We start from the raw sequence: 12,210 nt of genomic DNA, 5'->3' as shown, positions 1-12,210 counted from the left end.
TCAGCATAGTAGAGTAATGCTTGCTTTTTGGAAATGTTTCACCATGGCAAGATACTAGGATTACTTAGTTTTTAGTGTGTATACTTTTTTAAAGATAGATAGATCAGATGCATGCAGCCAATCACAAGCTTATATGTTGCCATTGTGTTATTAGGTAATTGCAAGGATAAATGGGAAGAAAAAGGATGTTCCATCTTCTTCGCGTAGCAATCATGTTGGGAAGCGCAACTATGGGGTATGTACAGCAAACTTTTTTTGATTTTTTAATGATATTTTCCTTTTTTTAGGATTTTGTGTAAAAATGATAAGCAAGTTTTATCAATGTAAAAGCAACTGGTTTAAAACCATGATGCAGTTTTGTTCATCGATTATTGCTTTTGTGCATCCAGTTCTCTACTGTCCCATATGTGTCTTATGATCAGTAAATCAGTACTTGCTGGGGGTTTCATCCTCCTTTGGTGTTTGATTGTTTATTTTAGTGTCTCATATGCATCCATGTTAATCATTTTAGAATTAATATAATCTTTTCGCTAGGAATTTTTATCATAAACCAGAACTTTTTGGCTATTTTTCATCATAAATCTGTGTATGCCCTTTGCATTTTGTGCAGATGCAGTAGGGATGCAGTAGGGATAGAGCACATTTTTTGTTTATGCTTATGAGCACTCATTTGTGCATGCTTTTGTTATCCGAAAAACGTAGGCCAGATGATTACTAGGGATAGAGCACCTTTTTTTCTCCCTGTTGATCACTCACCTTTTTTCTTTTTTTGGTGAGCAGTAGGGATGAAGCTAATAAAAGTAGTTTTGAATACCTTGTTCAGTGTGCATTTTTCTGAAAATATGAAAGCAAGTTCTATGAATATGGAAGCAGTTCTTTCATAATCATTATGTAGTTTTTTAATCATCCATTATGCAACTTTTACTTACCAAGCACTGTTGCATGCACACTGATTATGTAGTTTTTTACTCATATGGTTTTATGCATGGCACACTGATTATGCAGTTTAGTAACCAAACCATAGATTTAATTTTGTTTACTCTCTTTTATTTTAATACAGGGTGCCAGAAATAGAGCTTCACCAGCAAGACTTGTCAAATTGTACAAAACTATGTCACCTGAGTAGCGAAAAATGATAGAAGGCATTGGGTTTGATGGGTTGCTTAACATCGGAACCAATGTGTTGCCTGTTGATCTAACAAAGTGGGTGATAAGTACCTTCCAATCTGAAACAAGTGAACTTGTGATACCTGGGAGAGGGAGGGTGAGTGTTGCAGCAGAAACAGTTCACAAGATTTTGGGTCTGCCAAGGGGAGGGAATAAGGTGATCTATGACTTCGATGTTGAAGCCATCAATTTCATTCATGAGGAATACCAAATTGATGATGGTGTGGCACCTCAGATCAAAACAATTGTGAAAAGACTTCAAGACAATAAGAATGCAGATGAGGATTACCTTAGGTCCTGGCTTATGTTGGCTGTGTCCACATTCTTGTGCCCAACCACTTGTTTGTTCATTAGCCCAAAGTGTTATCCTGCCTTGCACGATTTATCAAAAGTCAAGGAGCTTAATTGGTGTCAGTTTGTGGTTAATTTATTGAAAACTTCTGTACATGAAATACAGACCAGGAATTCTGTCAAGGGTTGCCTCTTCTTTCTTGTGGTGCTATGCAAGATACTATCCTTTACTAATTACATTTTTTGGTTCTTTTTCAGCTGTAATGTATTGAGCTTTTTTTCAGTGTAGTTCTTTACTAATTAATTCCTTCACGGACTATAGATTTTCCCATTTACTTTCTTTAAACATATATTTAGCCACACACAAGTAGCTAAATAAATAAGTAATGGTGATATGCATGGTCTTGCTGGAGCGCTTTTTCCATTTTCTATGCAAGAGTGATTTCCACATGCTTATTCTTGCTACACTAACATGTGCCTAGTATTTGCACCCTGTTAAGTTCATTGACAGCTACAGGTAGTATGCTTGTCCTCTTCTGTTTTCTAATTGAGTGGAGAGGATCTCTGTTGTTAGTAACTAATCCTTTTCTATCATATATTAACAACAAGGCAATGTTGTTTTCTTTTCCTAGAGATGCAGTGGACAAGCTGCTACTGCTGCAAACATTTGTCTCTTTTCCACTGTCAACTTTAAGAAAGGTTGTGATTATTTTTGTAAGCAACTTATTGATCATGGTTAAGCAAGTTAGTGATTTATTTTTCCTATGGACCGCTAAATGATGCCCCCTATGAGTTAGGTCAAAAAGCAGTATTGCGTATTTTTAAAAGCATTTTTTTATTTCATCAGGTGCTGTTTTTTAATACTTAATTGAGTGACCAAATACATATATGCTTTTTTTTGGCAAGGTTGCAACTATCCGTAACAATACGTCCTTGTTACAAGCAAGATAACAATATAGTTATTTTTCGTGTATTCTTTCTCCACAAGCAATACTGTATGTTTTTCATAAGCATTTTTTTGAATCATCACAAGTAATTCTTTTTTTATGCTGATTCTGCAAACATTGTATAGGAATATAGATTTTTATTTTTATTTTTTGAGCAAGCCAATTTATTCTCTGCATAATGTAAACCTGCTATTGACTGAGCAGGTTTAATGAATGTATGTTTTTTTATTCATCTGTGCAGGTATTGTACCTTGACTCATTGGCTGTTTCAAATGTTCAAATTCTTAGTGGTCTTCCAAGAGTTGCAGCTTGGAAGAAGGCACTGATTGACAAAGTTATCAAGCTTGATACTAATAAAGACGGCACCTTCGGGAAACTAAAAGTATGTTTGCCTTTTTTCTGCATATCAATTTTAACAATAGCTTGAGGCTTTTTTTATTTCAATTGGGGGGGGGGGGCTGATTTTTTGTTCTTGTTCACTATTTATATTTCAGATTAAGTAAGGGGATCACTCTATTGTTCAGGAATCATTACTCGGACAGATGGAAGACATTGAGAGAGATTTGTTACATCAAAGGTCAAACCAAGTCTATCACTTTAGGTTTGTAAAATATTGTTTTCAAGACTTTCCATTATGGCAGTTTTCCATGGTAGCTACTAGTATTGTGGCAGTTTTCTGTTATTTTGTTCAGAAGCAATTCATGTACAAATGATAGGTGTGTTTTATTGAATCTGAACTGAGATAAGCATATCTTATCTTACTTTTTATATTATTCAGTTTTACTTCTTTTTTTATTTAAGTTGCGCAATCTGTTGAAACATTTTATTTCTTCCTTTTTCAGAAAAAGAGGATGCTATCTCATGCTGTCAGCAAAGTTTGTATAGGTATCACAGAGCTTGTGGGCAACTTCTTAGGAGAGGTCTCTGAAATAATTGAAGGAGACAATCACATGGATCAAAGTGAAACAACACTTAGAAGATCTAAGCGGACAAAAATCAGCGAAGAAGATAAAGATAATGTTGATGAAACATCTTTGGATTCTGATTATGAAGAGGAAGAAGAATATGACGATGAAGATTATGAATCAAGCCAAGACAATGTGAGTGATGAGGAGGAGCAGGATTCAGGTGCAGATAAAGGCAGAGATGTAGAAGATGAAGAATTGGGTCAGGAGGGAAACCCAGCTAATGATGATGGAGGAAAGAACCAGATGACAGTGAAGGTAATGAAGAGATTGAAGTTCCACTTGTCCGGAGATCAAGGAGGAGCAAGGTTATGGAATCAGGGCACATTGAGCCTCATAAGGAGCAGATTGAAGTTCCACCTGTCCTTGTTCCAATGGAGCCAAGCCTCACAAGGATATGAAATTAGGGCACAGTGAGCATCAACGATAATGCTGAAGCATGTCCTCAAGCTATAGCTGTCATCCCTAATAAAAATGCAACCAGCGAAGATGTGAGAGTTGATTACCAAGGTAAAGGACTTGCAAAGAGCAGGTGGCCAAAGTTGAAGCTGCCCGAGACAACTGGAACTTCATCAAACATTGCTACAAGCAACTCATGGGATTTCTCGCCCCCCGATTGCAACATCATGAAGTTCATTGACAGTGGTTCGCAACAAGGTGAAGCTGCAGTTCATTTTATAGAGAAAGGTTGCATGGCAGATTGTACTAAGGAAGTTCCTGAAGCAAAAGGCCTTCCACTTGAACAAGGCTCCCCTACATATAGCTGGTTAGATGATTTATCTTCTGAGGAGCTAGATAAGCTTTTACAAGATGCTGAAAGGCAGAGGCAAGTTCGAATTGATGAGTCTTGTTCAAGGAACATGAACTTTCATGACAAATCTGTAGCAACCATCCAAAAAAATATTGAAGTGTCACTAATTGAAGACCTTCAAGACAGAACCCCAGCACCAAGTGTTCATGAACCTCCTAGTGGAGCAAGCATTTCTGGTACAACTACGTTTGAACTTCAGCCAAAGAGGATGTACAAGGTGCCAGCTGCATTGCGGTCTCCATATATTGATTACAGCAGCAAGAATACTTTCAACTGCAGTAAGGAGATATGCATGGTATACAATGTTGTGTGCCGAGCCAGTGGAAGGTCTACAAGGTCCAGCCAAAGTTCCAACCCAGAAAAGTATGTCATCTTCATTTTTCATCCACCATATTCAACAATATAGCTGTCATATTTCTACAATCATTTACGCAGTTTTACTTTTGCATAAATAGTTCATGATACTTTTTAAGTTTTATTGTTTTGTGCAGCCTTATTATCATCAACTACTTTACCTACTTCGTTAGTTTGGCTCATCTTTCAGAGTCTATTAGACCAAAGGGGAAGCTACTGAACACTATTGCTGAAATTAGAATCTATGCACTGAATAATTTCAATAGAAGGAACCAGATAAAATGAATACTGCCATTAAGAGTTGCTGTATGTTTTTTTGGTTTTCTTCTTGAAAATATTGCAGTTCCTGCTTTGCCTAAAAATATTCATTCATGACATGCAGCAATACTACTGCAGCAATACTAAAACTAGTACCAAAAAGCTATTACAACTGCAGTAGTATTGCTAAACTATTGATAAATTGCAAAATACTACTATTTGCTAATCGATAGATTGATTAGGAGATGCTGTAAACTGTAGTATTACTGCACTAGATTAGCAATACTACTGATTCGCTTTTATACAGAGTCCGATTTGCTTTTCAATTTTATAATAATTGCTTATTCAATTGTACTGATTTACTTTTCTCAGTATTCAAAATGACTTTTCCTGTCCAAAATAACTTTGACATGCTATTTCTATGAATTTACTTATCATTTTTGTACCAACTCATTCTACATTTATGCTGATTTTTTCTTCAAAATTTGTGTTCAATTTTGTGTATTGGTTAGTTTATGTTGGGAGACATGGAGAGAAAGAAAAACAAGTCTGCTTAGTTTCTGTTGAGAGAGGCTGTGGTTACTGGTTGACAGCTGCCCTACAGGTTACAGATTTGAAAGCATTTTTATGTATTTGTGAAAGCAATACATAGTCAACTTGAAAGTATTTTTTCTGATTATCAAAAGCAAGTTCAAATGAATCACACAATTTTCTGGTTTCGCAATAAACTGTTGATTTAGCATCTCATATTCATAAAGCATTTTTAAAGCATCCCTGAAAGCAATGCATAGTCAAGTGCAAAGCATTTTTTGTGATTACTCACATATTTGCTTTATACTACCTACAGAAACGTTTTTTAACGATGCATATTTTCATAAGTCAGAATCATGCATACTTTGCTTTTTAGTAGTAACCCCAACTTACAACTTGCCTAAAATATCATGACATGCATTCCTTCTCTCCTCGTGTTCATTTTCATATTTTTCCATCATTTTGAAACAATGCAGCTTGCACTTACTCTATATTTCTTTTTGCTAGACTTACCTGCAAGACGGTCAAATAGACCATGCTGAAGTCAAAAGGGCATTCCACAGACGTATACAACATTTGGATCATTTTCAAATGGTTTGTTCTATCTTGCCTCAATTTTTTTCTTATTTATTATTAAGTACAAGCAGTATGTACCAAGCTGTGTTGTTTATGTTTTTGAGAAAATAATATAGGTCTTGTTCCCTGTCCTTCAAACATGAACACCAAAAGGGCTGATGAAAAAGTTGGCCACTACTTGCTTTTGGTTTTGAACATGCAGGCAAAGCGTTTTGAGGTGCTTGACTCCATGAGGTCTCTAAATGATGAAAAGCTAGCAAATTGCTGTGCCACCCTTGTATCACAAATCAAGGAGTGCTGAAAAATATTCTACCCAGACACAAAGAAGGAAATAGACACCTATGAAGTAATAGACATTCAGGTCCCTTTACAGACCAATGAGTAAGTTGATAATATCACTTATGTCTCCATCTTATTTTTATTTTACTCTTGTCTATTCAAATTGCGAATTCATTTGCCTTTTTTCCCCAGCCAAGATTGTGGATTTCATATGCTTATGCATTATGAATATTGGGATGGTCGAGTCCTACCTACATTCAAGGAAGAATATATGCCAAACATTAGTAAGTTGCTGACATACAAATGGCTCAACCACCCTAAAAATAACGTGAATTGGAAGCACAAGCTAAAAATAGAATAGGTACCTGCTACAATCTCCTAGTTTTTATTTCATTCAATTCGACGTGCAAGTATTTTTATGAGTTGCATAAGCATATATGCAATGAACAAGAAGCAAATTTTATGTAACTTGTACTCCCTAGGTGCATTATTTGGTAACTTTTTAGGGTGGTATGACAATTCTTGTCTCTCCATCTGCACCTTTTATCTCACAAATGTTTTTGAATACTTTTTCCTGTGACATGATTTTGCCTATATGTTTTGATTGAATGTTGTTTGTAGCTTCATGCTCGTTGAAGTAAAAGTAGTTTTCAGATATGCTTACAAAATGTAAAAGCAAAATGTAATAGTATGTACAAGCATATTTTTTCAAAAACAGAGAAGCATCCTGATATTCAAATATGAAGTAAACTGCATCAATCACTTTGGTTCAATAAAAGCAACACATCGTTCATTACATAATTAAATTAAATTAATATTCTGATGTTTATATCTCTACAATCTGCTATGTGAATAGCTACATTTCTGCATTTAGAACTCTTTTTTCTATTTTATTCGGACACTTGGGAGCTGTGTGCTTATCAGAGTGAAAAATGCTGCACTGGTTCCTCCTCTTTGGTTGTGCATTCATTCCATTAGATAGCCTTTTTGACTTTTTTCTCCCTTTGACAACTGATCTTGGAGGATTCTTTACTTTTCTTGAATTACTAGGAATAGTAGGATCCTGTAGATTTGTTCCAATAGTCCCAAGTCCAGTATGACTAGACATAGCAGTTGTGGATGCAGCAACTGAAGTTGTAGTAGTTAAAGGTGCAGAAGCTGCAGTCATATGGGCATTTGTAGCATGAGGAGTGCTGGGATTATTGAGAGCACCAGCAGAAGTATTAGCTGATATCTCATTACACCGTGTCCTTTTCTTCTTCTTCTTCTTTAGATCTTCAAGTTTAGATCGCATCATTCCAATGTGCTTTGTAACAATTTCATAAGCATCTTCTGAGTTTGATCCCTCGCGAGCAAACTTTGTGAGCGTGGAGGCAAGATTGCTGATTCTTATTGTCTTTTGGTTCTACAAAGGCATACACTAGTCCCAACATCAGCTTGAAGATTTGCATTAGCATTTGTGCCAACAGTCATTTCTTGTTGCTTCCACCTTCCCATTATGTATCGGTCAGGCAGCTTCTTGACACCAAATCTGCTCATAACCTTGATGATGTGACAGCAAATTATGCCATCCCTATCAAACTTGCTGCACTCGCAATAGTAGCTTTCTTCTTCTTCAATTGCTGTCACATCATATGACCTAGCGCCATAGCCATCAACAAACTTGTCATTTGGCACAAGCCTGAACTGGTAGTCACCTATATGCTGCACAAAATACTCTTCGATCTTTTCAAATTCTTTTGAGAATCTATAGAATATGTTCTTCGTGTACACAGTTGAGGCATGCTTCTCAATAGGGTTCTTCGACCATGTGTTTCGAGTCTTATCATCGGTTTTGAAGTCCTGCCCATCTTGAGCAACAAGCCACTTATCTTGAATCTTCTGGTATTGCTTGACAAAGTCCAGTATTGATAAGTTTGGGCTGACATACAACTTCAACACTGCGTTAAAACCTTCACTTCTTTGCGTGGATTGGAAGAACGGGAAGAAGCAATGCATATAGTACGTTGGCACAAAACTCGGTCAGATGCTATACAAATTCCCAAAATGCTTGTTGTCCTGCAACCCATGCTTTTGAATCATAGCTTGCCACTTTGCCTCAAACTCTTTTGGCATGACACTGTAGTTTATACAGTCCTTGAATTCATCCTGCAACTCTTTATCTTCCTTAAGTAAAGGACCTACAGTACCCGCTGCTTTATTCATTATGTGCCATCGACAGTTCCTATGATTTGCAAGTGGGAACACATGTTCAATTGCACTTCTCATAGCACCATCTTGATCAGTAATAATATTCAATGGAGCTTTCTCTTTCATTGCTTCCAAGAATGTTTGAAAAAGCCAGATAAAGCTTGGTGTCTTTTCATCTCTTAGGAACGCACAACCTAGCTGGAATGATTGACCATGTCTGTTTATCCCAATGAAGGGTGCAAAGGGCATATCATACATGTTTGTCATATATGTTGTATCAAAAGATACACACTCACGATATGTTTCATACGCCCTCCTTGCTGCACAATCTATCCAGAATAGGTTCTGAAGCCTGTAATCATCTTCCAACTTAAACTTGTAAAAAAAATCTGGGTCATGTTGCTTCAATTCTTCAAAATATTCCAACGTTTCTTGCATATCTTTATACTTTTCAGTTGTACGTAGTGTTGAGCGGAAGTTGTGCACATCTTTATCTTCATATGGTACTAGTTGCCTAGATCCATATAATTCAGACATTAGCTGCATAACACGCCCAGTTTTTAAGTTGCAACCATGCAACAAAGAGATAAAGGCTTTCTCTTCTTTAGGAATTTTTTTATGTGACCTAAGGAATTTTGTTAGTGAAGGCTTGGTAATGAGTGCATGATTGTGCTCAGATATGAAATAAATCACATGCCACCTAGCACCAATGAGTTTCACAACCATTCTTACTTTGCATTGTGTACACTTCATTTTTTTTCCTCTTCCTTTTGATAGGTGAAACTCTTTTTGTTATGCTTCCAGTCTTCTTCTCCTTCTACTGGCATCTTAGCACCCCCCTCTTGATCAGAATTAGAATCATCATCAGAATCATATATAAGCTCATCAATTTGTTCTTCAGATTTACTTTTCTTCCCTTTATCTTCTTTGTTGCAAACAAATTGTACCTTTTCTACTTCTTTTGTAAATGCTGATCTGCGTGATGTGTTGGTCCTGATTGAGAAGCCAATTCTTTTAGCATATGAATTGTAGTACTCTTTTGCTTCTAATAGAGTTTTGAATGTCATTCCATTGTGTGGCCCTTGAGGTATAGACCACACTTCTTCTGCCTCAACAGCTTCTGAAAAAAGACCTTCTGTACCAGATTGACCACCAGCCAATTATGTGTTATGAACAACTTGCTGAATTTCTTCTAAGTGTGTCTCTTCAAGTGACAACCTAACCTCTGAAACGCTAGGAGCATCTCGCTGGTCAACAGGATCCACCTGAGTGCAAAATTTAATAGTATGTAGAAGCATATTTTCAGAAGGTACAAGCAAAATGTAATAGTATGTAGAAGCACATGTTACATAAGCATATATGGAATGAGTTCCATAAGTATATATGTAATGAACAAGAAGCAAAATTTGTGTTGTATAACCATATTTTCTCCTTTGCAGAAGCATATTTTCAAAAGGTCCAAGCAAAATATAAAAGTATGTAAAAGCATATGTTGTATAATCATATATGCAATAGGTTGCATAAGCATATACGCAATGAGCTGCATAAGCATATAGGATAAGTGTATCTTCAAGTGGCATTCTAACCTCTGAAACGCTCGGAGCACATCGCTGCTCAACAGGATCCACCTGAGTTCAAAAGGTTGGATTGTTTGTAAACGTATCTATGTTAGCTCCAAAAATGAAATCAAAGTCAACATCAGGGGGTAGTTCATTCAAATCCATCTTGTATCACTTCTTTTTTTTGTTGGTTCCTACATGGACATGAAACATAAAACTAGAATTGAATGACATATGTACAACAGTATAAACTCACATGTTTGCTTCTTTTTTTCTTTAACATTTGTGCATTTGTGTGGGAACGAGATGCTACAAAAATATTGAACTCTGTATTGTTTTTTGTTTTTTCAGGAAGCACTTTTGTGTTTCATGCAAAGCAACAGCTAGCAATAAGGTAATTCTAGTGTCCAAATTAGATTTGATGTGTGTTTCTTACTCTGAGATATCGCTATGCGATCTATGAATGCATACCTGTGGCATCTGTGAGGCAAATCTACTTTGTTCATCTTATTAAATATCTGAAGAAGCAATATTTTAATAACTAACAAGTCTAAACCACCAGAGATTTAGCCTACTTCATTAATTGTTCAGATTATTAAATATGGAGTATAGGTTCTTTCTTTCATCTGCTCATCTATCCCCTACTGGCTACTGCCCTAGAGAAAGTAAAATGGACCAACAACCTACTCCAAGATTTGGAACTTTTCTGCTGCTGCTTGCACTAACTGTCAGGCAAATCTGGTGATCAAGTTAGGCTACTTAAGTGGGTTGGAGAAGCATATTTTTATGAACTGATAAGCATGTTTGGCAATTAAGTAGGTAGATTGCAAAGTTACTTGCTCACACACCCTTATTTTTCTCTATTTGCAATGCAGGTACTCAAAATAGTCACTGCAATGCTTGTTGTATATGCATTATGCAAGAAAAAGAATCTACTCATTTGGGATCAAGCAAAATCGTGCAAATTTCGGTTATGTTTAAATTTTGGTAGTTCAAAACTATATTACGTGATCTGTGCATTTGCTTTCTGATGTAGTTCAAAGTACAGTGCTATGCGCAGCTGAGGTTAGGTATGCGAATATGTGTAGATATATGGTCAGAAATATGTGAGGCAGCTTTCTGAACTTGTGCCCAGGTTTATGTGCTGTGAAAACTTGCATGTTAATCTATCATGCATATGAATTGGGACAATTTGACTTGATGTTCAGATCTGAAAAACAGATCTACAGTATTAATGTGCTGTGTTGTTAGGGAAACAAATTTTAATGTTGATCTGTGATGCATAGCACTAGGGGATCAAAATTAGCAACATCTTGCTATATCCAATTTGGCATAGATGTGCTTATATAGGTAATTTTTCTGTCTCTTCTGAGTTATGCATTTATTAGCAAGTTTATGTTTAGATCTGCATTTAATCAACATTAAGAGCTCTCTTTTCTGCAAAAAAAGCAATCAGATGGCCAATCAGATGGGCAAATGCATACCTGTTGCTCCAGGGAGCAATGGTGATCTGGAAGAATTTTCTTGCTTCTTCCTGTGCGGCAATGGTGATCTAGAAGCTACAGATCGCCTCCGCCTCTTGCTCCAGGGAGGAGGCGTGCGGGGATTGGGAAGGCATGCTGGGGTGGGAGACAGGGGTGGGCCCGGGAACTGAGAGGAAGCGCGTCAGGTGGAGCTTTTCGTGTCCGATTCGTGCAATGGGCTGCTTTGAGTACGTGGCCTGATTAGGAAGCCTACTAATCAGGATTTGTTTCCTAATAGGGAGTGTGCGGACGTACATGCAAACGGACGCACAGGCGTTTATTCGACTAACCTTAAATGAGTGTAATAAAAAATTATAGCAAATTATGATAAAATTGGTATATGAACTAAACAGGTCCTAAAACCTTGTCGTTGATGCACATCTCAAAATTGAACTAGAGCACTACCGGCCGGTAAATACCTTTTTTCATAGGACTGTTTTAATGCTTTGATGTCAATACTCTCTCTGTTAAAAAATAGTACATGTATTTCTTTTAGATTTGGTCCACCAAGTTAGATTTTAACTAAGATTTTCTCATAAAATATATCATTTATAGCTACGAAAACTATATAGTATACAATCATTTTAAATTATGAACCTAATTGTATATTTTTTATACACTAGACATTCTTATAATTTGATTAAATATTAGTTAAAGTAAATAAAGTTTAATTTTTCTAAAATAAAATATGTCTACTATTTGTAAACGGAGGGTATTATTTTTGGTTCATTGTAACGGATCCTTGTACCAAGTAATAGA

The 12,210-nt window shown here is 36.4% G+C and overlaps 1 protein-coding gene across 1 annotated transcript; it reads right to left on the bottom strand.

The window, feature by feature from the left end:
* Positions 1–7,035: 7,035 nt before the first annotated feature.
* On the bottom strand, positions 7,036–8,915 carry LOC133892180 (protein FAR1-RELATED SEQUENCE 5-like). The gene is made up of 3 exons (XM_062332894.1): positions 8,215–8,915; positions 7,647–8,100; positions 7,036–7,584 (listed from the first exon to the last, which is right to left on the bottom strand). The coding sequence occupies exons 1-3, from the start codon at positions 8,913–8,915 to the stop codon at positions 7,036–7,038; spliced, it is 1,704 nt and encodes a 567-aa protein (XP_062188878.1).
* Between the last annotated feature and the right edge of the window lie 3,295 nt (positions 8,916–12,210).

This window comes from Phragmites australis, chromosome 15 (genome assembly GCF_958298935.1).
Source record: "Phragmites australis chromosome 15, lpPhrAust1.1, whole genome shotgun sequence".
NCBI classification, from domain to species: domain Eukaryota; kingdom Viridiplantae; phylum Streptophyta; class Magnoliopsida; order Poales; family Poaceae; genus Phragmites; species Phragmites australis.
This window is presented reverse-complemented; position numbering and strand designations above follow the sequence as displayed.